At 33.1% G+C, this 25,006-nt stretch overlaps 2 protein-coding genes across 2 annotated transcripts; both read right to left on the bottom strand.

Annotated features, from left to right (window-relative positions):
• Positions 1–9,071: 9,071 nt before the first annotated feature.
• Positions 9,072–11,353, bottom strand: LOC133202861 (uncharacterized). The gene is made up of 2 exons (XM_061338737.1): positions 10,907–11,353; positions 9,072–10,012 (listed from the first exon to the last, which is right to left on the bottom strand). Exon 2 carries the CDS (start codon positions 10,002–10,004, stop codon positions 9,108–9,110), a length of 897 nt encoding a protein of 298 aa, XP_061194721.1. The 5' UTR covers positions 10,005–10,012; positions 10,907–11,353; the 3' UTR covers positions 9,072–9,107.
• Positions 11,354–12,395: 1,042 nt separating this feature from the next.
• LOC133202850 (uncharacterized) lies at positions 12,396–25,006 on the bottom strand. The gene is made up of 8 exons (XM_061338727.1): positions 24,552–25,006; positions 20,856–21,011; positions 20,596–20,656; positions 18,511–18,571; positions 14,968–15,045; positions 14,575–14,682; positions 13,812–13,931; positions 12,396–12,904 (listed from the first exon to the last, which is right to left on the bottom strand). The coding sequence occupies exons 2-8, from the start codon at positions 20,986–20,988 to the stop codon at positions 12,695–12,697; spliced, it is 771 nt and encodes a 256-aa protein (XP_061194711.1). The 5' UTR covers positions 20,989–21,011; positions 24,552–25,006; the 3' UTR covers positions 12,396–12,694.

Here is a 25,006-nt window from a genome sequence, read left to right as displayed (position 1 = left end):
TGTATTTATATTTAAGGACTGTTTGTTTTAGTTTTGTGAGTATGGTTAGTGTGTAAATCACAGACTTGTCACGTAAGCATATTTCATGACGCGAACTAAAAATATGCCTACATGACAAGTCCGTGTAAAACGTACACCAATAACACTCACAAACTTAAAAACATTCCTAACGTTTACATTTTACATGTTTAAAATCAACAAAAATACACTCAAGAGTTTAGTTTTTTTGTTGCCCTATATCATTACATTTTCATCATCACCTCATTAACGTCACATTCGCGCAAGTTTCTACTCGAGACTATACATGAAATTACATTCACATATAGTTGGTTTATTAAAAAAAAAAACACATTTACCATGAATACCTACGTGCTAAAAGTTTCCAACATTTTACATACTTTTGTATTTTGTATTTTAGTTGACATTTTATATGTGACGTGATATACCTCAGAATTTACCGGAAGTAGTACACTTTCTTTTGTACTGTTTTGCCAAATTTAAATCAGTCACTGCAGTTGATTTTGTCGTTTGTTTATTATAGAGTGGGGCAGAATAATTAAAAAAAAATAATTCTCAGAAAGCATTTTCTAAGAAAATGTTATAATTTTCTTTAGCGAGGTCAACTTATGTTAGATACACGTTTGAGATTTATTTTTGTGTTTGATATTAAATGTAATGTTCAACAGAACTCGTTTCCTTCTTTTACAGGTGCTCGAGGACAGGAACCAACCCCCAACCCCAACCCCAACCCCACCACGATATTGACCCCCGGGCCTTTTCGACTTTTCTCTCATAAATTATCTATGAATGACATACTTAGTATATAGAAGGGCATATTTATGATTTAATCTATACCATCAACTCGAAAAAATTGCCTAAAACAAACATTCTATAAAAATAACTATTCCACTGTTAATTTATATAGAGTGGGCTAGATTTTATAAAATGTGTGTTAGGGTTAGGGTAAGCGGTCTATATCGGGGGGGGGCTGTCCTCAAGCACCTGTGCTTCAGCTGAGCAGGGATGGGGTAATTGAAAAAAGTAATTGTAATTGAGTGTATTTAATTACATTTTTCAAAGTAATTGGAAGTAATTTGTAATTGATCAATTTTTCAATTACTTGTAATTGAATATAATTAATTACATTGAAAAAAATACCCTGTAATTTCAATTACTTTTCAATTACTTAATTAAATACACATTTTATGTGTATTTAATAGGATAATATTTCAAACAGATTCACATTTTACAGTTATTTTGACTTACTCAATGAAGCCCTTCTGTTTTTCAAAATCTTAAACTTTTTTATATCTTGATAAATGAATTTGATATATTGGCTTGTTTATAAAAATATTAGTTTGAATAGGAGTACATTAATACTAGTTTACTGTTTATCAAAAATTTTGTTCTACCTCTCATAGGGTTGGATACCGGTACTCGGTACCAATACCGTACCGAATAGTTATTTCAAAAATACCGGTAAAATACCGTTTCATTTAAAACCGGTACTAATAACGGTACTTCTCAACCTTTCATTCAATTTGATTAAAAAAAAAAAGATTCCAAACTGGCTAAAATTGAATTCTCTGCTCATTGGAAAGGTAGGCTAATTAAATGTAACGAAATGGATTCTTAGAACGATACTTACTTTCGATTGCCGATATTCGAGGTAAATCAATACGTATATTTTTTTTTTAAAAATTAAAAATACATTCGCATGAATCTTATTTTAATTTTACAAATAAAAACTGATAATAAATGTAAATTAAAAAGGCAAAATGTCGAAAAAGAATGTGATCTATACATTATCTAATGTTTTGTCATTTAGTGCGACCAAACAAAAGGGTCCTGGCAACCGGGGGTGAAGCAGTCAGCCGATTTGTGCAAATTAATTTGTTTGGGATTCAATTGATTTGTTTTGTTGATCATTATTAAAAGGTTGAAATGAAATGTTTGTAATTTGAATATTAGAAATATCTATTGTTATCTCTTAAAAGCATGGAACAAAGTTTATAAGCTCATTTTAGATTATATCATTGAAACGTTAGTGAATGGTGAAAGCACATTTGTTAAAAAATGAACCCTCATTCTCATTCATCAATGCATAGTACCGTATCGTTAAAAATACCGTATCGTTTCAAAAATACCGGCATGGTATCGTACCGTTTCATCCTTAACGGTATCCAACCCTAACCTCTCATTGGTATAGGCATGAAAACATTTCAATTTTTTGTTGCTTGATAATCAAAAAGAATAGAAGATAATTTAATGTGTCATTAAGACCTGCCTTGTTGCCCTTCAACTCTCAGCTGTAAATTGCTATAAAACAACCCTCCAAAGTTTTATATAGTTTTACACCATGCTTTGTTAAATTCAAAGATAGAGATTTATTAAATACTATTAAGAATGCTCTACTATTTATATACTTCAGAAAAGAAATATATATTGAATCACTATTTTTAACATTTAAACAGATCTTTATATACATATATGCATTTGGTATCTGAAATGGTTATTACATAAAACAAATATTAATTGTATCAAAATTGTCAACATTTGCAATTTAAGGTGTTTGGCTTGCCTACCTATAGCTGAAATAATTTGGGAAGTATTTTATGTTTGATTCATAAACTCTTGAAAACTCGTTTTTAATCAAATTTCATCAAGGTAGTCTATTGATAAATGCACATTAAGGACTAAGTCTTGTGTTCATGAAACACACAAGCATCACAGACACCTGTCTTTTTTTTTTATTTCAAATATTCCCCCTACCTTAAATTTACATGTATTTGTTTTTTTTTTTTTTTAAAGATTTTTGAAAGTGAAACAAAAGTAATTGAAATGTATTTAATTACATTCTTCAAAGTAATTGAAAGTAATTAATTACTAATTAATTAATTGTAAAAATCAATGTAATTGTAATTGCATGTAATTGACAAAATTTTCAATGTATTTAAAAGTATTTAATTACATTTCAAAGTAATTGACCCCAACACTGACTGCAGCTTAGTCACATTTGTCCTTGCGTTTCTTCAGAACAATGGCTCTACCTATGCCCCAGTGCCATGGTTTGAACAAACTTGAATCTACAGTACCTGGATGCTGGCATATTAATATCACTTATCACTTACAACTATTACTGAGTAGATTGTAAGAGATTTCTTTTCTATACATTTTCGTGTAAAACGTTAATGATCTATCGTGCCCTGACCCTACCATGAGGATCATGATTTAAACAAACTTGAATCAACACGACCTTAAATGCTTCATTGCAATGCTTGCTATTAATATGACTTATCTTACAGGTAGTGCATTTCTTCTTTACAAAAAACTTCTGTAAAGATTTTTTTTCAATAGAAATATATACCCATATAAAACGTTGATACCGTAACCCTATAAAGCCTCCACCCTATTCTCTGTGGACACGATTTGAACAAACTTGAATCTACACTATATGACGAAGTAATAGCTTTTCAAAACAGCTTGCCAGACTAAAGCAATCAATATCTATAGAACGTATTAGGCATGATAAGTAATACATTTTCCATCCATTTTTTTTTGGGGGGGGGGGGGTGGGTGTGGAGGGGGGGGGGTCGAAATATTTCATTACTGACTTTGCAAAACATCATGATTTTTTTTTATGATAAAGAAAAGTGCACACAATTTCCCTTGTTGAAGTGGATGTCTCTATTGAAAAAAAACTGTCTGTCTTAAGACATTTCCATTTAGTGTCTTGAGATAAAAAACTTTAAATCAAAATAATGCTTTATCTTTATAGAGATGCATACTAAAATCATTTACAAGGAATTGATAATTGTTATTACAGACCTGCTGAATGTTTACACATGCATCACTACTGCATAAGGGTAGATATATGAATAAACACGATTTTTTTTTTTCAGGGGAGTTGGTTCCACATTTACGAAAGCCCATTGAGCTGATTTTCGCAGGTTAAAAAAAAAATAAATTTCTCTATATAACGCGAAACTTTCGCGTTTTAACGCATAACTTTCGCAAATAAACGCGTAACTTTAACGCGAAAGCTTCACGAATAAACGCGTAACTTTCGCGTTATAACGCGAAATTATACATATATAATCATGTTACTTAGGAACTTGTGATCTTGACTGACAGATCAGAAACATGAACACAGACGGGGATTTCTATGAATTTATAAATGACATTTCATTAGAAGTTGTAAAAGAGAATTGGTGCGAGAAATGGGTAGAATAGTCTTGAAAAATTTACATTTAATTTCAATACCCTTCTTATTAATAAAATGATTATTTTTTTAAAGATTTTCTTGTTTTGTTGAATCCAAGAAATTCTTTAGACTGATTTTTTTTTTTTGGAAGATCTTTTTTTTAATCAGTTAAGTAAACTACAACTTTACCATTGGTTAAAAAATCCATCTTTTTGGACTATACATTATACACTGTAGAAATCTGGCTTTAAAGTAAGGGAACAATGTATCATTTCATGGGCTAAACGTGCCATATGATGCTTTTTCAAGAATAATTATAATAGGATACTGTTAATCACAAATTTATCAGGGAGGAGGGTTCTCCTTTTCTTAATTTTCTTACCTTATTTACATATACGAGGGGTTATTAAAAAGTTCGTGAACAAGCGCTATAAATTAAAACTGCTGAAATTCATAATTATAGAGTTTCACTTTGGAAAAACTCGCATAGACTTTGAAAATGTTTGAACAGCGTTGAGAAAGATAAAATAAAACGACAAAAATGATTTAGAAAAGGGAGATACACATTCAGTAGCGAGAAAACATAAAATTTAAGCTTGTGATAATCCAAGTTCAAAACAGTCTTTCATTTTTCAATGTAATGAGTAAACTAGATTATTATATTAAAAGAAAATGGAGCAATAAAAGCAAATGTCTTTGTTTTACAGGGAAAGTTTCGCGTTATAACCCGAAAGTTTCGCCTTATAACGCGAAACTTACGCCTTATAACGCGAAAAATATAATATTTTTTAACCTACAAAAATGATCTCAATGGGCTTTCGTACACATTAAATCTTATAAATGTCAGACTAAGAAATTTTTTGACTTGCAAAAAAAAAAAGTAAACAGATTCCTCAATCCTGAAAAACCTATGTCGTGTGAGTGTTTCGGGATCGGGGAGGGAGGGGTATTAGTAATCACATATCAGTGATCACTTATTAAATCTTAGCCTTGCTGTTCGTGAGAAGAAAATTTTTAACGAATTTTTTCATAAAGACACTGTATTCCCATGAAAAAGGATCCTTTATTGCGGCCCCACAATAACCCTCAGTACCATGATTTGAACAAACTTGAATCTACATTATCCGAGGATGCCTGCATATTAATATTACTAACCATTCTATTCTTGGGAAGATTTTAAAGATTTTATTCCTAAACTGCAACGTTACATATTCCCATGTGAAACTTTGTTCCGTTATTATGTCCCCACCCTATCCCGTGGGACATTGATTTGAACAAATTAGAATCTACACCTTGAACGTACACTACATGAGAGTGCTCGCATATTTATCCTATGATATAAATAATTACAGGGAAAACAAATACGCCCTAAATCAAGGATGTCTGAACATATGCTAAGAGAGATAACTCTAAAATTGAGAAATCACCATATTCATTGACCCTTTGTAAAGAGAGGTAACTCTCACTGGGATACCTGACTATTAATTGTAAAGCTGGGAGACTGACAATTGTAAAGCTGGGATTTCTTTCGGAAATCTATAGGCATTGATCTAAATTCTTATTGAAGGGTGCAGAACCTAAATATCAACTTCCATTCTCTGTAAAAAAAAAAAAATTGGAGGAAACGAAAGGTTCACCACAAAGCTCACTTGGGACATCTTGGGAGAACGTAAAAATATGTTATAAGCGAAAATTCTTCTCGTTAAACACGATTTTTTTTTCACTCGTACTTCGCAGTCATCAGAATAAGAAAATTTATTTGAAGTCGGATTTAATGTTTTCTGATTCTAGTGACTGCGAAGTCCGAATAAAAGAAAGTAACAACAACAGCAACAAAATCCTATTCATTAATTTTCTTTGTATTACATTTCCGATTTTCCCTTTCACTATAATGGCTAACTAAGAAGCTCTGTTATTTTCACAATTTGAAAATAGCACCTGTTTTTATTCACAGTCTTTAAAATATCAATTTTTTTCAATGGATAAATTTAAAGAAGTTATTTTCAAAGGGTAGCAGGACGTCGTTGGACTATACTGATTTGCAAACATAAAGTGACTGAAAAAAAAATACAATGTATTCTTTAAAATTTTGTCCAGGTCGATCGTGATATAACTTCCAATCCAGCCGCGTGGACAAAACATTGAATATCGATCCTCTACATCTTGCAGTTTACAAAAGATATTAAAAAGTAAACAATTGTTGATTTATTAACACAGTTTATGCACCAAATCCTGATTGAAATAAAACCCATCCCGATTAACATTAATGCAAACAATTCAAATCAATCGATAATTTACTGTCTATCTGATACATTTGCCTAAAGGAATTCAATTTCTTTATAATTTCAATTAATTTGTAAATTGTAAAACTAATAAATTTAATACTTTTGTGACATTGTTAAAGATTTCCTTTCTATATAATTCCAGTCTACACCAGTTTAATCTAGATCTGGTAGGTTCAAAGATAAAAAATTGAATCTTTTTTTTTTTTTTTTTTTTTTTTTTTTTTTTTTTTTTGATTTTGCAATTCATTTTAATTTAATTATTTTTTTTTTTCAAAAAGTAAAATGTTTCTTGAATTTTTATTTATACAGTTAAAAGAAAAACTCCGATTTTTTCGACAAATATTTTTTGTTTAAAAAAAAATGTCTTTAATTCCCGAGTTTTTTTTTTACATGTCCTATTAGATGTTTAAATTATGCATTAATTAACAGCAAACTATAAAGTCCAAAGTGTCTGGTTTGCAGCTAAAACAACTTTTCACTTTTTTTCCCCTGAAAATCAAAAACAAAGGTTAACCTTACCCTAAACCAAAAAAACAAAATAATCATTTTAGATATAATGAAGAGCTAATATTGGATTTCAAATATTTAAAAGAGATACTTTAATCATCCATTCAATGCAATTTTGGTGTGTCATACCTCCTACCTGTAATTTTTTTTTTACCCCGAAACACCACTCTTGCCTTTAGTGGTTTACGATTCTTTTGCGGTCCTTTTGGTATTATTATCATGTATATGTAGATAGATTTGCAATTGACGTCACCGTACTTAGTGATTACCAAATTAATTAACTCGAAAGTCATCGACCGCTGGCTCAAACTAGACTTCAAGCCGAATGTATGTACGTGTAAACATAAACGTTCATTTGTCAAATTTTTGAAATTATGGAAGAAGTCCTTTAAGCATCAGATTAGGGACTTCTGAAAAATCAGAGGTGGGTTGGGGCCATCGACCTGTCAAAGTAAGAACAAAAATGAATGTCTGTCAATTGAATATATGTCGCCAATATATTTTAATGTCAAATTGAAAGCTTGAGCAAGACTTCTTCTGCTCATGTAGAAGATTTCGAATAAATTCTCGTCATAAGAGTACAAAACAGGTCTGTTGAATTAGTACAATTAGTACCCATGCGAATTCCAACAGATAGATGAAAGACAGTCTTCAAACACTACATATAGGTAGTTATTGTCAAAGAAGAACTCAGACATCTTTTTAATATCATATTCAGAGTATTTGTCTGGAATCATAATGGTATGTCAATCAGAATCAGAATTATATTAAGTAAAATAAGATTGTAGATCAATCATCCAATCAGGACATGAAAATTAACGTATATGTTGATGAATCAGTGTACCTCAACAATTAAAAATATACCATTCGTCTATCGCAATTAAAGGGTCCAGTCCATATCCTCTATACGTCCATAGTGTAAAAATGAGTAATTGCCAAAAATTAAGATTCTGACCCCCTGCACTGGGCCAAGGGGAGGATTTCATAACATATTTGGAATGGATCGTAAGAAGTTGCATTCTGTCAGTTGTTAAAATTACAAAGGGGATTTATGAAAGCATTTTTCCGGATATCCATACCCTTCGAACTTTGGCCGGTATAGATTCCTCTTAATAGGCAGGCCACACAATCTAGAAGTCATTCGAAAGGGAAAACTCAATAGGTGACAAAGAAAAGAGAAAGAGGAAAGGAGGAAAATTGCACCCTAAAAGAAAAACATTAAAAGAAGAAAGAAGTCTTTCGCGCATACTTTTCGTCCGCCTGACCCCTGCGCCGTGACCTTTAAACACTGTAGGATCGATCCCGATCTTCATGCTGTAGTACAATTAACATACATTTTTTAAATGCAGACCTTTTTTTTATGACAAAGTGATTTATATTCTTTTCATGATTTCTTTTCCAGACCCCCCCCCCCCCTTCCTTTCCCATCTGATGAACATTCTTTTCAATCTTCGGCCGTCGTAAGGAAATCCAGTACGTGCCTCTTGGTGACAATACCAATTTTATAATTTATGCATATGAAGTAAAATTTAAAAGGTTTCACAAAAACATGTTTTACCATAAACAAAAATATTACCATTAATATTTAATATATTTAATATTCATTTGAAGGTAAAGCTACCATGTAATTAATTTATTAAGTCAGCCATATCTTAACCACAACTGAAAAGCCGTCACATAACGATTTTTTCCCGATACAAGGAAACATTGAAGAACTACAGAGGATGTAATATATTTCCGGCCTTGGTGATAAAGCACTGGACTTTACCCTCTGGAATAAACGTTCATGTATAACCAGTGCTAAAATGTTCACATTCAGAAAAGTTTATCCTTTAATAACATTTCTAACAAATTCTAGCGAGCTAGTCAGGTAAATGAAAGAAGACAGTGCTAAAAGCCAACGTCTTGCAGATAAACTCATTCATTGTAAAACATGAATGATATTACATGTAATACTCATTAATACATGTACAATGTCATGTACATATAACACATAAAATAAATATTTTCCTAACAAAAACAGTTCAGTTTTTAAACATAAAATTATTTTTGCAATTCCTAGACAATGTCTGTAACATAAAGTCAACTTGACTGCAGTAAAGTACACCACGTCATTTATGAGAGAACGGCCTCACGCGAGACCGATTCTCTGTTGGATGTCGACTGCTAATGGCTGCCGACAACACCCTTTGTGGAAGAGCAGTGTGTTTGAAGACTCTATCTGAAGGCCGGAAGTCATTACCGGAAGATACAGGTCTTACTTGTGGCGAGGAAGAGTAATGAGTCTCTAGAGTGGAAGTTTTCTTCCTCTGAACCACGGGAACGTCCGTTTGTCGTAAAAAGTTGGATCGCATTACTCGGCGATTCAGCAGTTCATTATTTTGTCCCAAGAACTGTCCTACTTTCATTTCAATGTTGTTGTAGTTTTCTTTTTCAGTGCGCTTCCAGTTGTTTACAAGACCGTTGTAAAATTTATTCCTGTCGTTGATTTCGTCTGGATCGAAGTACCTACATTCTGAAGCTTTGGTACCTAATCTGCCGGCAGAGCGACATCTATCAAGAAGAGACTTATCTTCCATCAGCGCACGCGCCGTTGCTGGTCTCAAGTCTATTTTAGATTTTGTCTGATCTGACACAAGGGATGGATCTATTTCTACCTGCGGGTCATTTAGCTCAAGTTTCGGTTTGAAAAAGTTTGACACCTTATTTCTCAAAGAAGATGGTGGTCCGGTTTTTGGTCGGGCTTGTGATTTGACAGAAACCGGAACGGTAGGCATGCCAAAATCCGCGTCTTCCTGTGGTTCCTCTATCTTTGTCCTTGACCTTTGTATTTCTCTCTGCCTATCTCGGATCTTTTTCAGCCGTTTTTTCATTTCTTTCTGACATCGTTTGATGTCGGCTACGGAGTTGTGTTTTTCTATTTTAATCGTTGATAACTCCTTCTGTAAAACTTTTTCATCCCTTTTCCGCGCCAGAACAATAGCGATTTCCTGATTATCTATGGTCATAATTGTACCTGTAAAAATATCATGAGCTCACCATAAAACCAATCATAGAAACTGTGAAATTTTTAATGATTTTAGTATCAAGCAAGTTCATTTAAATATCTCAGATTCACGTTCACTTTGGTTTTCAGTGATGCATATCGATAAAGTAATTCGTCAACTGTTTGAATTTAATTGAAAACGATTTAAATGCTGCTTTTGTGTTCGTTAAAAATCAATTAATGTCATATCTAGTCCTTTTTTTAATTATAAGAGGCATGTATTCTGTTATCAAAATCACCTTGAAGTTTGATTGTGTGCCTTTATTTACGCTGACTAATATCGTCACAAAATATTGCATAAAGAGTGAAAAGTTTCTACGAGGCATTGTTACAATACCTGTGGTTTTCTTTTATCGCGTAGAATGGCTGTTACTCAGAGGGGAGCTTTTTTGACTCGAAATGTTAATTACATTTTGGCACTGGATATTATCACATTCAATATCATTTAATGCAAGGATCAACTCTTTATAAAGAGTTCTTGGCTAGATTTCTAAATAGAATATAAGAATTCTGAAGATTAATATATATTGTAAGCACTATCCTATCTGAGAAATTTTTGCAATATTATTTTTATAGCTTTTTTTTTATCTTTTTTTTTTTTTTTTTTTTTTTTTTTTTTTTTGTCTAATAACGCATGCATATAACATTTATTATTTAAAATGATGTATTTTCTATATTTTCTTAAAAGAAATTTAAAAAAATCATTTATAACGAATCTTTTTGTAATAAGATTTTACAGATTACCAAAAGGGAACAATTTTACAATATTTATTGTTTTAAATATCATGATGACATTTTAATATAATTACATGATACTAAGGGTTTACAAAATTATTTGGAAAATTCCATGCGAAATGTACTTACTTTTCCTGTTGAAAACTTTCTATACTTCACATTTCCAGTATTTTTTGTGTATCGCTGCGTTTATTTATGTATATACAACTCTATGAGAGCGGATTTGTCCGTTAAGTACTCGTGAAGGTACACGTAAAAGTCATCTTTTGTTCCTCCATAGGAGAAATCCAATGATCCCCGTGTAACCCCGTACAATGTGTGAACGGGGGACACGTACTCCTGTACCCCAATACAATGATATCTGTCCCTTCTAACACCGCTGAAAACCCGCTGATTGGACTACTATGTCAAACAATGCAGGAACACCTACTGAATAGATCTATTATAATCCTTAAATAGAAAAATTTGAAATAGCAATGAGTATGGAGTGATCGCTCAATAGTGAGGTACGTAGCGGATCACTGCTGACGAAGTCCTATCTACAATGATCAGTTCCTCACAAGGATTAAACCTCCCGTCCCAGAGTGCGGCATTTCTTGACAAATATTTAATACAACTTGCACGAGTCTGTTCCTTAACACAGGCCGTGGCAAATATTTAAACGGATGTGGTATCAATTACGCCAATCTATAGAACAAATACAGACATTTTACTCCGGGAGCACGTGCCAGACAAATCTTTTAAATATTTAAAACAAACATCGCTATAATACTGAATCCGTGCATGGAGGTCTTAGTTACAATAGCATGATTCAATTTCAAACATGCAGATTAATGGATTCAATTGTTGACAATGATTTGTTTGGATGTTGCAAAGTATACCCTTGTGGTTGGAAACATCCATATTTCTAATTTTGTAACTTTTCATTAACTGTATACACTTTGTTGATGATGTCAGGGTAAATATTTTGCATGTGCAAATATTTTAAACAATTCCAATATAAAGGGAAATTTGTGATCTTGTTAAAACGCCTAACCCTCCATTCAATAGAATATCAAAATGTTCTATGTATAAATTGATATCGGCTTTTAAATAGCAGAAGAAAAACTTATGCATGTGTTAAACATAATCATTCTGGATTTTAATTAATATCCAGAGATATTGCAAATCTGTATAGACCCCAGGAAGACTGTTTAATGTAGACAAAGTAAACAATTCTTACTAATGGAATTGTTTGTTTTCCCTCTATGATAGCCGCGATCAGTTGTCTATAGAGCCATTATCACAATATGTCATTGTGTACAGTCTCAGATTAATGTTGGGTTTTCTTATATTGCCTGTTTTCTCAATACTTTACATATGCTTAAATGCTTAATTTCAAGTTTAAGTAAGAAAATTCCTATTATGAAGCTGAATTGATCCTACGACATACGCAACAAGAGATCAATATTAAAAGTACCTCTGTATCTAAAACTCTTGTGTGTGGCTTTAAATTCATGTGTACTCTTTGTAATTTAACAAAAGTTTAAAAACAATGACAAATACCTAGAAGTCCTTGGTTATTTTGAAAACTAAATAAAGCTATAATTTAGCTATTTATTGTATTCTTTAATGTAATGCCCTTTGGTTCTTTTTCAACTCTTCTCCAAAACGTTATTGAAACTTTTTTATATAATTGTAAAAAACCTATGATAATATATTTAAAGTAAAATATAAATACCAAAATCAGGAAAATATCACATTACTTAGTGTACGTATAGCAAAAAAAAAAGCATTTCCTACATATGGAGTCCATGTTTCCTGCGATTCGAATCAAACAGAATGTCAGATTTAAACCATTTTCCATGTACAAAGCTACAATGCAAAAACGATGCAACTGACGAGTAAATCCTGAATAAATGGGTACAGAATGCCAATCTACTGGACTGAGCAACATTGAGCATATTTCTTCTTCCGCTTCCGGACCCGGAACTTGTATTTTCCGCCCCGCATCGAGGTCCTCAGTTGACCCACAGGTTTGAACTTTTCCGGAATTCTTGTGACGTTTTCAACTTTATACGGTAAAGCTGATTTTTTCACTGCTAATACTTCCGGTGGTCTTAACATGTGTGGGTGATAACTTTTCATCTGTATAAAAAAAATCCATATTTAGCCATTCAATTCTTTTCTTTCTAATTATGCTAACTGACGTGATCAGTGTGTAACGCGAACAGAATATAATATATATTTTTACAACAATTCAGATGTTGATCAGTAAAATACATGTAAAGTAAAACAAAGCCTGCAAATGTCTCTGCTTAATTTTATTCAATTATATTTTTAAAATCAAAGATAGTTATGGGGGATCAAATTGCTTTTGATTTGTCTGTTTGTCGCCCTGTCTCCAACTCTAATCAACATGAGTCTTCATACTTGACATAGACTGATGAAGATTGATTTTCTATGCACCTAAGGCCAAATAAAAAAATATGTGTGGTTCCGGTTACACCACCAAAAAAATTAGGGTAGGTAGGTAGGGATTTTTTTTTTTTTTAAATGATTTTTTTTTAAATTTTTCTAAATAATACCTATCACTGCTTTGCAAGTGGCATTTAGATGTGGTGTGATAAAATACTAGTCAATATTGGTAGGGGACACCTACGTGCTAGCTTGCTTTGGATTTAAAACTATTAAACACTTGCACTATGTTTTGCAAGGAGGCCGTCGTTGCTGAAACTAAAACTTAAACCGAAGCTATTGATGGAAATTGGGGAAAATTCCGAAAAAAAATATATGAAAATTGCCAAAAAAAAAAAGCTTAGGGTCGGGGGTATAAAATAGGGACGGTCGGGTAACCGGAACCACGCATATTTTTTTATTTGGCCTAATGTATTCAATATGCATGCATTTCTACATTGTAACCAACAATATTTCCTTTTTGCATGTACAAGTCGTTTCAATAATAATTGTAAAGTTTTGAACAGAATGATTGTGAATACATTTCACAAGGAGCCTCTTACAATTTTTTTTTTCAAAATCTTGCACTGCGACTTACCACTTGTGGATTACAAATTTCTGTCACGTGATATGCTAATTTCTGAAAGGCAGCAAAAACATTGGTCCCTGTTTTAGCGCTGGTTTCGAAATAATCAAAAGCCATCTCTTTGTTTGCGAACTGAAGAAAAGATAAAGATACCTTTGCAGACGCATTTTATTTCAAAAAGCGATCGATCGATTTTTACAATTACCTTATAGTCCTTTAAGATTACCATAGTTGTTTATCACCAAATTGCAAATTGTTTGTGAAGGTGAAACAAACTTGAAACGTGAATTATCTAGGACTTTTTTAATATTAAAAGCTTTTAATGGACAAAGGGCAAAACCAGAAAAAATCCTGGAATTTCATGAAGGAAAAAAATGGCAACAATGAACATCAGAGCTAGTAGGAAAAAAATAATAACAAATTTCGCTTTGTTACCACTGCCTCTGCCTCTTTTGCATGAAATTTGCCTGAAACGTATCTACAATTCATTATACTCTAGCAAGAATCGATTTGTGCCTAAATTTGTTAAGGAAGTAAACAAAGGAGTTTTATCATAGGGTATATATATACTAGTATTACATATTTCTGTCAAATATTTTCTGAAAAAAAATTGTATTTAAATCAATTCCAATGATAAACACCGCAAACATATTGACCATATGATTGATTCATTGTAACAATTAGTAAACGATTCACTGTTAAGGTAATCAATATTTAATTTGGTGTCTCTTTTATAGTTGTATAACACTGAAAACATAATCGATACGCTTGTTACCTTTTTAGCTTCAGAAATTGACACCATTCTGCGCTCTTTGAGGTCGGCTTTGTTTCCAATCAGGATTATCGGCACTGATTCATAATTACACACAAAATTCGAGACGCACTATTGAATAATTGAGACAGATGAAGATTGATATTAATAACATGCTACCATCGGGAAATACAAAGATCACATTAAACGATATGTTTAAAATAATCATGACCATATACATGCAGACCTTAATAAACTTTACTGAAATCTTAAAATTACTTTGAATTTGTTACGCCTTTTATTAATCACCAACTGATTGACTGATGTACATGTATATTGATAATTCCTAATTCATGTAGTAAATTTTCTCTGTTAATCTATTGATGAACTTTGGTTGTGGATTAATGGAATCCTTACGTTGTTGATGCTTTCCAGCCAGAAAGAGAGATGTGTAAACGTGGACCTGTCTGAAATATCGAACACCACAGCGATCCCCTGAAACACAGTGTTATAATACTGAAATATTATATAAATGCTGTATGTAGTTGAGTGTAACATTGAAAATCCCCCCCCCCCCCGAAAAAACCCAATTGGTTTTCGAGGGGTGAAAATTTTCAATGTTACACTCAACTACATGCAGTATTTCTTATATTATACTGAATGTTTTATGCAAATACATATTACTGTAAACCTGAAAAATGGTTTTAATACAGTACAATAGACAAATCGAATTGTGAAGGGCAAGAACACGACCCCTGGAAACACCAGAGGTGGGATCAGGTACCAAATAGGAGAAAGTATCTCCTGTTGACCGGTCACATCCGAGGTGAACACTCTATATTGATCAGATAGACGGAGTACTTCTAAGTCAAATTTAGTATAAAAGCAATGACCTAACAAATGATATGAAACATGTCAGGCAAAATACAACATAAGGATAGGTTGTATTTACAAACAAGGTTGTTGCCCAACATCACAAAAATATATTCTAATAAACATAAAGTAGTCACGTGACTGTAATGTCCAGCATCACAAAAATATCCTAATATACATAAAATAGTCACGTGACTGTAATGTCTAACATCACAGTGATAACCGTGCATATACACACACAAAAAGCTCATGGACCTTGGTGGACATATTAGTATCGCGAATTTCTCAGGATATGACCAGAAATGTGACAATTTCAGTATGTTGAAGACTTTATGCTCATATCATATTCATGCAGGGTTAGGGTTAGAAGAGGTTCAGAAGAAAAAAAATATGATGGAAAAACTTTTTAAAAAAAATTGTTTGTGCAGAAAACATACTTTATCATTTAGTTTACTCCATTAAATAAAACTTTTTTCGCCCACTGTGGCCCCACCCTACCCCTCGGAGGTCATTGATCACCCACAGTGGCTTTACCCTAACCCCGGGGGTCATGATTTGAACAAACTTGAATCTACGCTACCTGGGGATGCTTCCATATAAATATGACCAATCAAGGCTTTGCTGTTCTTGAGAAAAAGATTTTTAAAGATGTTCCCTATGTATTCCTATGTAAAACTTTGATCGCCCACAGTGGCCCCACCCTACCCCCGGGGGTCATGATTTGAACAAACTTAAATCTACACTACTTGAGGATGCTTCCATATAAATGTGACCAATCATGGGTTTGTTGTTCTTGAGAAGAAGATTTTTAAAGATTTTCCCTATGTATTCCTATGTAAAACTTTGATCGCCCACTGTGGCCCCACCCTACCCCCGGGGTCATGATTTGAAAAAAAAATTGAATCTACACTACCTGAGGTTGCTTCCACTTAAGTTTCATATTTTCCAGCACAGGGGTTATTGAGAAGAAGATTTTTAATAGTGCCATAATTTTTTCACCAATTTGCATTATCTCCCCTTGGAAGAAGGCGTGGCCCTTCATTTAAACATACTTGAATCCCCTTTACCCAAGAATACTTTGTGGCAAGTTTGGTTGAAATTGGCCCGGTTGTTCTTGAGAAGAAGATGAAAATGTGAAAAGTTTACAACGACAACGGACAAATTTCGATCAGGAAAGCTCACCTCAGCCTTCGGCTCAGGTGAGCTGAAAACGTAAAATCAGAGAACCAGAGAGAACAAGAGAAGTGAATGTCCCTTGAAAATCCTATAACCCTGTAATCTGATTCAGTTTTGTACCTCTTTTTTCCCGAGTTTCATCAATTGTACTTATATTTTTGTAAACTTGGTGTTTTGAATTTAAGGTATTGGTGCTTCTGGGCTTTTTCATGCATCTGCAGTGGTTTTCAATATTACAGATACCTGTGAAAATCTTAGAAATGTACCGGTACTATAAGATACTTGCAAAAGCAAAATGAAGTGTTGAAAAGGCATCTGAGACACGAATTAAAGAGAGGTAACTCTAACCTGACGTATCTATGTGAGGACTATCTACGGTAAATGAATAGCTGATAACCGAGTCTGTGAACATTACGTTAATGCTAATTACTAGAAACTGTTACAATGCAGATTAATGGAATACAGTGGATCAAGCTGACTGAATATCAGACACTGACAGTTTTATGGCATGATTAATTGAATCCAATATACTAATGTTGTCCTCAGTAACCTAATTACAAATAGAATATGCTGTGGGCAATGGAATTTCTTTTCATTTCAACATGGATGAGTTACAAAAACATGGAACTCTTATTTTTTCCTTTACTCTTTATTTTGCTGTCTTGTTTTCTTTATTAAGTTGTCCTACTTACATTAATTTCATCTAATCTTTACAGATGTTTTATTTGATTTTTCAGTAGAATTACTGTTGTCAGTTTTCTCTTGTTGTCAGTTGTCAGTTTTCTCTTGTTGTCAGTTTTCTCTTGTTGTCAGTTTCCTCTTGTTGTCAGTTGTCAGTTTTCTCTTGTTGTCAGTTGTCAGTTTTCTCTTGTTGGCCAAACTTAATACTTTTATGCTTGCTGTTGACTCGACTTTTATACTTTGTCAACCTCTTTATTATGTGGTATTTCCCTGTCTTCTTTCCATTATCAGCTGACCTTGATCTCTTTCCGCTGTTATCTTTTAATGTCTTTCTACTTAATCTTTTATACTTCTTTCTTATTGTTCTATTGTCAAACCTTGACTAATTGTACTGCTTTCTTGTCTTTTTGTCTAACCTTGACTTCTTTGTACTGTTGTTGTGTACCATTGTCTGATCTTGACTTCTTTGTACTGTTGTTGTGTACCATTGTCTGATCTTGACTTCTTTGTACTGTTGTCGTGTACCATTGTCTGATCTTGACTTCTTTGTACTGTTGTCGTGTACCATTGTCTGATCTTGACTTCTTTGTACTGTTGTTGTGTCCTACTGTATCACTTTGACTTTTTTTGTACTGCTGTCATTTCCTCTTGTCTTTACTTGACTACTTTGTACTATTGTCATGCCCTACTGTCCTACCTTGACTTCTCTATACTGTTGGCATGCCCTCTTTTCTTTGCTAAACTTCTTTGTACTGCTTTGTTTCCTATTGACTTTTTGACTTCTTTGTACTGCTGTCGTGTCCTGTTTTCTTTACTTGACTTCTTTGTACTGCTGTCGTGTCCTGTTTTCTTTACCTGACTTCTTTGTACTGCTGTCATGTCCTGTTTTCTTTACTTGACTTCTTTGTACTGCTGTCGTGTCCTGTTTTCTTTACTTGACTTCTTTGTACTGCTGTCATTTCCTTTTATCTATACTTGACTACTTTGTTAAACTGTCATGTTGTATTGTCCTACCTTGACTTCTTTGAACTGCTGCCATGTCCTCTTAATAATTGTCTTACTTTGACTTCTTTGTACTGCTGCCATGTCCTTTTGTTGCACCCTGACTTCTTTGTACTGTTGTGTCTTATTCTCTTACCTTGACCTCTTGGTACTGCTATCTGACTTTGACCTGTTGTCTTACCTTGACTTCTTAGTATACTTCTACCTGACCTTGACCTGTTATCTTACCTTGACCTCTTTGTACTGTTGTCTTGTCATGGACATAAACCTTTTCTGACCAGCACTGTCCCTGTATTACAAATTAATACAAGTTTCATTTTCCTGCTTCAAAATAATGCAAAAATGAAAAATGAAATGCTGAGTAAAATGATCACTTCTTGTAAACAATTTTTAATGAGCATTGTATGTATTTATCTGTTTTCTTCAATGTTCATTTATCTTTATGCGGTTTGAAGTATTCAGGGTTAATCATTTTGACCAAAAATAAATAATATTCATTTCGCATTTATTTCTTTGCATGGATGTTCAATTCAACATCCACTTCTTACTTTGTTCAATTATTGTTAACCCATGCCTATATGCCTACATATACTCTGCAGACTCACCGATTCTTTATCGAAGTCAGTACAATACTCACTAGATATTAAACAAGGACAATATTCACTATATAACTCTAAACAGTCCCATGTTCCCCATGTCATCATTGATCAATTATTGCTAAAACTCAAATAATACAACCTATACCAATCACATCCTCATCAAAATCAACTCTTTACACAAATCCTCATCATCAACCTTTAGGTCAGTATTGTATTGTACCAATCAGATCCTCGTCTATGTCAGTGCTACACCAATCAAATCCTTCTTTACGTCAGTACTATACCAATCAAATCATCATCTTATAAGTCGGTTCTACACCAATCAGATCATCCTCTAAGTCAATACTACAACAACCAGATCATCCTCTAAGCAACCAGATAATGATATTTGTCAATACTACAACAACCAAATCATCACCTAAGTCAGTTCTATACCCATCAAATTATACTATACGTTGTAGGGATGGGTATCGGCAAAAATTTCGTATCGTGATATATCACGATTTTTTCCCAAAAATATCACAATAAATCGTGATATTTTTACACACAATTTTTACTACAATTTCAAAAGAATTTCCATAATATTTCTTTAAAATATGCTCTAAAACATAACTTAACCTTTTAATTTCTTTATTTATTTAATGTAAACATGTTTGGATGCCGTTGTTTAACTGTTTTCAACATTTTTTTACATTCCCTTTAATTGTCATTCAATAGTTTGAACAAATAAATGAATAATTTCCGGAATTTATAATTATGTACCAAATACCGGTACTTAAGTCTCCGTATCACGATACGTATCACGCAATAAAAAATCGCGATATACCGGTATACCGATAAAATCGCACATCCCTAATACGTTGGTACTTATCTATACCAACCAGATCATCCTCTAAATCAGTAATATATACCAGTAATCTAATTATTAATGTCAGTAATAAACCAAATAGATCATCATGTAAGTTAGAACTATGAAATCATCATGTCAGTCAGTGCTGTACTGTCAGTAAGTTCTCAGCTATACTCACCAGAATATCCTATCAGTCAGTGCTATACTATAAATCAGCACACCATCACCAGATCATCATCTGGATCAGAGCTCCATATACTCACCGGATCATCATCTGGATCAGAGCCCCATATACTCACTAGATCATCATCTGGATCAGAGCTCCATATACTCACCGGATCATCATCTGGATCAGAGCCCCATATACTCACCAGATCATCATCATCTGGATCAGAGCCATATACTCACCAGATCATCATCTAGATCAGAGCCCCATATACTCACTAGATCATCATCTGGATCAGAGCTCCATATACTCACCAGATCATCATCTAGATCAGAGCTCCATATACTCACCAGATCATCATCTGGATCAGAGCCATATACTCATCATCTGGATCAGAGCCATATACTCACCAGTTCATCATCTAGATCAGAGCCCCATATACTCACTAGACCATCATCTGGATCAGAGCTTCATATACTCACTAGATCATCATCTGGATCAGAGCCCCATATACTCACCAGATCATCATCTGGATCAGAGCTCCATATACTCACTAGATCATCATCTGGATCAGAGCTCCATATACTCACTAGACCATCATCTGGATCAGAGCCCCATATACTCACCGGATCATCATGTGGATCAGAGCTCCATATACTCACCGAATCATCATCTGGATCAAAGCTTCATATACTCACCAGATCATCATCTGGATCAGAGCTCCATCGACCTCAAACGGTTTTGTCACAAAATCCACGGCTGTTGAGAAAAAAGTGAATGATTTTGGAAATATATCATAAATTCACAACGTCTGACAATTAATAAGAAATTAATCATCAGATATTATATAATTACATATCAGTAATGATATATATACATCAGCTAATATTGGATATTTTAATATAATTAATGTATTATGGTTCCCTTTATCAGTTCGTATATGATAATTGTTTTTTACCTACTGTGGGTCGCAATTGTGGGGAAAACTCGTATCCCATCAGACATCTTAGCAACGCTGTCTTGCCGACGTATGCGTCACCAGCGATCAAAACTTTGTAGGTGGCAGCACAGTCGTTCTCAGAAAGAGGCATCACAATGACTGCTTCATCGTCAACTGTTTAGAGATATAATAGCATTATAGATTTCCACCAACTGGATAGTGGTTGAGTCACCTGTTTGAAAAGCAGACTGGAACTTATATAGTTTTTTATTTTCAAATATATATATTTGTGTAGATGCTTGACAATAATTTTTTCTAATAATTTGCAAACAACAGATATTACTGATATTGGTCTATAGTTATTGACATCGTCTGCATTTTCTTTTTTTTTTTTTTATAAACTGGTGTAACCTGGGCAATTTTCCAAATGTTAGGAAGTGTTCCATTGTTAAGTGATATGTTAAATAATTTTGTCAGAGGCTTGTAGATTGATTGTGCAATATGTTTTAAAATTCGAGGTGAAACACCATCAGGACCTGATGGCTTACATTTATTAATGATTTGTAACTGGTCTAGTACTTTATCTTTAATTCAAAATGTTTCCATATGGTGTAAGGGGGGACCTGGTCCCTGGGGTGGTAAATCAGGTTCATTACTAATGCAATAGATATCTGAAAAGAATTTGTTTATGGCATTAGCTTTGTCTATAGGATGAAATAGTGTTTGACCATCCACCTTAAGAGGAGGTGTTGGCTTATGTTTATTGTTTAGTTTGGATAATGATTTTACAATTCTCCACCATTTTCCAGGTGGTATTGATTTATTAATCTGTGCTGTTAATTTTTTTGTTTTTTCCAATCTTGATAAAGGCCGGAATGTAGGATTTGTGTTTTGTGATATTTCTAAAGCCTTTGATAGGGTCTGGCATGAAGGAATCATCTAAATTGAGGGAAATTGGAATATCAGATCAAATTTTAAACTTGGTTAAAAAATTACTTAGTGAACAGAAAACAAAGGGTGGTCCTTGATGGTCATGCATCAACTCTTGGATCAACTAGTTCAGGTGTCCCTCAAGGATCTGTTCTAGGACCTTTCTTATTCATATTATATACATGTATTATATATTAATGATATTTTTTTCAAATTTAACAAATAATGTTCGACTATTTGCTTAAATGATACTTCACTCTACATTATTGATGACAATGATATAGTCAGTGCTGCAAACTCATTGACAAATGACTTAGAGAAGTTGGATCAGTGGTCAAAACAATGGATAGTTGAACAGAAAACAGTGAATGTAAATTTTTCCAGAAAAAATATTTCTCATCCTAATGTTAAATTTGGCATAAATGGCCCAATTATTGAACCATCTAACAATCGCACACATTTAGGACTAAATTTTCAGTGTGATGCCAACTGGAAATCTCACATACAAATTACGTATGAAAAAGCGTGTAAACGTTTAAATATTCTACGAATGTTAAAACATTCTCTTTGTCGAGACGCGTTAATAAAAATATATACATGCATGTCATTTATTAGACCAGTCTTAGAAAATGGTGATGTTGTTTTGGATAATTGTAATGAAAGGGAATCATCTTTATTAGAAGTTCAAATTACTGCTGCAAGAATTATTACAGGAATGAGAGTGAACTCATCAAGAACACTTTCATATGATGAACTGGGGTGGGATATACTATATGTCAGAAGGAAAGTGCATAAATCAATATTATTTTACAAGATAGTGTATGGGATAGCACCACAATACCTTCAAGATTTACTAAAACCTTGTATTCAACCCCGCACCCCATATTCCTTAAGAAACAATGATGGTCTTACTTTTCTTATTCCTCAAACTAGGACCACATCTATTTCCCATCTGCAGTTAAACTATGGAATAATTTACCATATCATATTGGAAATTTACCACCTCTATCTTCATTCACTAATACCATTAAAAAGGCTTATTACAGAACTCCCAATAAGCATTTTAATCATGGAAATCGTAATCAAAATATTATTCATTGTCAATTAAGAAATATTGCTAGTAGTTTAAATGCTGATTTACAGAAAGATTATATAAATGAAAGTTCCAAATGTGAAAACTGGTTTTCATACTGAAAATGCATATCATTTTTTCTTAGAGTGTCCATGTTATGTCGAGCAAAGAAATACTCTTTTTAATTGTATATCTAGTATAGACCTGCAACATCCCGTATCTCTTAATCTATTGTTATTTGGTGATAGTAATATTCCTTATGCAAAAAATATGAAATTGTATGATTGTGTTCATAAATATATTTCACAAGCCAAGAGGTGTCATAAATGATGTAAAATTATGAAATATTTGTTTCTTGTTTAAATCAAATACACATTCATTGTATTTTATATAAATTGCTGTGATTCCCTTTTTTCAGTTTTTTCTCTCATTTTCACATAAACCGGTATTCATTTCATTTTTTTCCACTCTTATTTTTTTCCCCTAAATTCCATTTAATTTTCTGTTACTTAACTATAACTTATTGGTGATGTGAACCTGTATTTATACGTAGAAATATATATATTTTAATTAACCTTGTACCTGTGGAGAGGGCTTATATAGGCTGAGCCTGCTGCCCAATCCAGTTATGTATTTATTACATAATAAAATATGTTCAAAACAAAAAAAAAACTGTTTAGAGATGGTTTAAAATTTATATTAACTTCCGAACATGCGAAATCTTGAATAAATTTTAACATAATTATTTTGTTTTCACGGTGAATTCATTACATAAATTATAAATCAAATTAAGATATTAAGAACAATTATTTGTAGAGTTTTGAAATTTCTACATACAGATTTACGTCCTGGTATTAATTGTTATTACATATGCAGGCGCAAGTAAATACTTGTATGTCAACTGCATTTTATCAAGTGATCTATAGCACTTTATGTCATTTTTTGAAAGTTTATTGACTTAATATAATTAACCAACGCATTCATCTTACAAACTTAACTAAAACTTTTATATGTGTAGAATGGGGGGGGGGGGGGTTACCGACATACGAGGGGTCTGTCTTTAGAGTGGAAGTTCAAGGTAATTTTTTTTCTTACCTTACTATTTAAATTAAATAACTCTGACAATCCTTTAGGATCAGAACCCACCTACCCCCCTCCGATCTGTGCATAATCTTTATTGGAATTTTAAACGTTACATATCCATGGATTTCAAATTTCGATGTATAAACATGTACGGATTTCTTTTGTTATTAATCTTTAACAATTACTCAGTTGATGATTATAACCTATTCGGACTAAATATGACATGTATTATATATATGCAGTGAATTCTTTTTCCTTTTTTAATAACTTCGATTTTACAAACTGGTTGCCTTATATAGTATTAAATGTGGGGGGAATGATAAATTACAGAGAAATGTGAACTCGAGAGCTGAGAATTTGATATTCACACGTTTATCAGCTGTTGCAGACCGATAGAATGTGTCCCCAAAACAAATTAACCTGTAATTGCATATTTATCTACACTTAATTCGCCTGACATTCGCACAAGTAATTTGAAGTGAAATATTTTGATATGGAACATGAACATGACGAAGCCACGCTGGCTTTACTTAGGATCAGATCAAAAGAATATATTTAAAATATATTTATTAATTTTCCTTAAAATTACGGTTTCGTACCAACCAAAACATACCATTATTTACACTCACCTTACAATTAGATTCATTTCGATATGGTCACTTCTCATCCAAAATTCAATGTGAATGAAGAACCTGAGATGGGAGTTGTCCGAGAAAAAAAAAGTCTGAGTGGAGGAGAATCTGAAGGAATGTTTGCACCTGTTTTCGGGGAATCCTAGCGAGTTCAGAGTTTTATACATACATCTATATCGGTATTTGTAAATTGTGGCCTCTGATTGTACACAGTTTATAATATCCAGCCCTCAGAATGGCGTGAGGTCGCATCCAAGTCAGTCATTACATTATCTACAGCTGTGTACAGCCAGCTAATGTAATTAATTTAAAAACTCTCCAAGAATGAGATTTTCAGAAACCCGGGTCATTCTCTGTTATCAGTGAACAGTGATGGTAAACCTGCAGTTTCAACTGTTTTGTTTCTTTATGATAAATCTAAACATCAGTCAGGGGAGAACCAGCGCACTTGT

This window comes from Saccostrea echinata, unplaced genomic scaffold (genome assembly GCF_033153115.1).
Source record: "Saccostrea echinata isolate AGI-Se365-2 ecotype Australia unplaced genomic scaffold, CSIRO_AGI_Sech_v1 ptg000002l, whole genome shotgun sequence".
Lineage (NCBI taxonomy): Eukaryota > Metazoa > Mollusca > Bivalvia > Ostreida > Ostreidae > Saccostrea > Saccostrea echinata.
The sequence above is the reverse complement of the archived record's forward strand: the minus strand, read 5'-3'. Positions and strand labels throughout refer to the sequence as shown.

Coding starts and splice junctions, on each gene's coding strand:
- LOC133202850 (XM_061338727.1), bottom strand. CDS start 20,988: ATGCCTCTTTCTGAGAACGACTGTGCTGCCACCTACAAAGTTTTGATC. Junction 14,683..14,967: donor GGCTGGAAAGCATCAACAAC/GTAAGGATTCCA, acceptor ATTATTCAATAG/TGCGTCTCGAATTTTGTGTG. Junction 12,905..13,811: donor AAATTTGTAATCCACAAGTG/GTAAGTCGCAGT, acceptor TTTTTTATACAG/ATGAAAAGTTATCACCCACA.
- LOC133202861 (XM_061338737.1), bottom strand. CDS start 10,004: ATGACCATAGATAATCAGGAAATCGCTATTGTTCTGGCGCGGAAAAGG.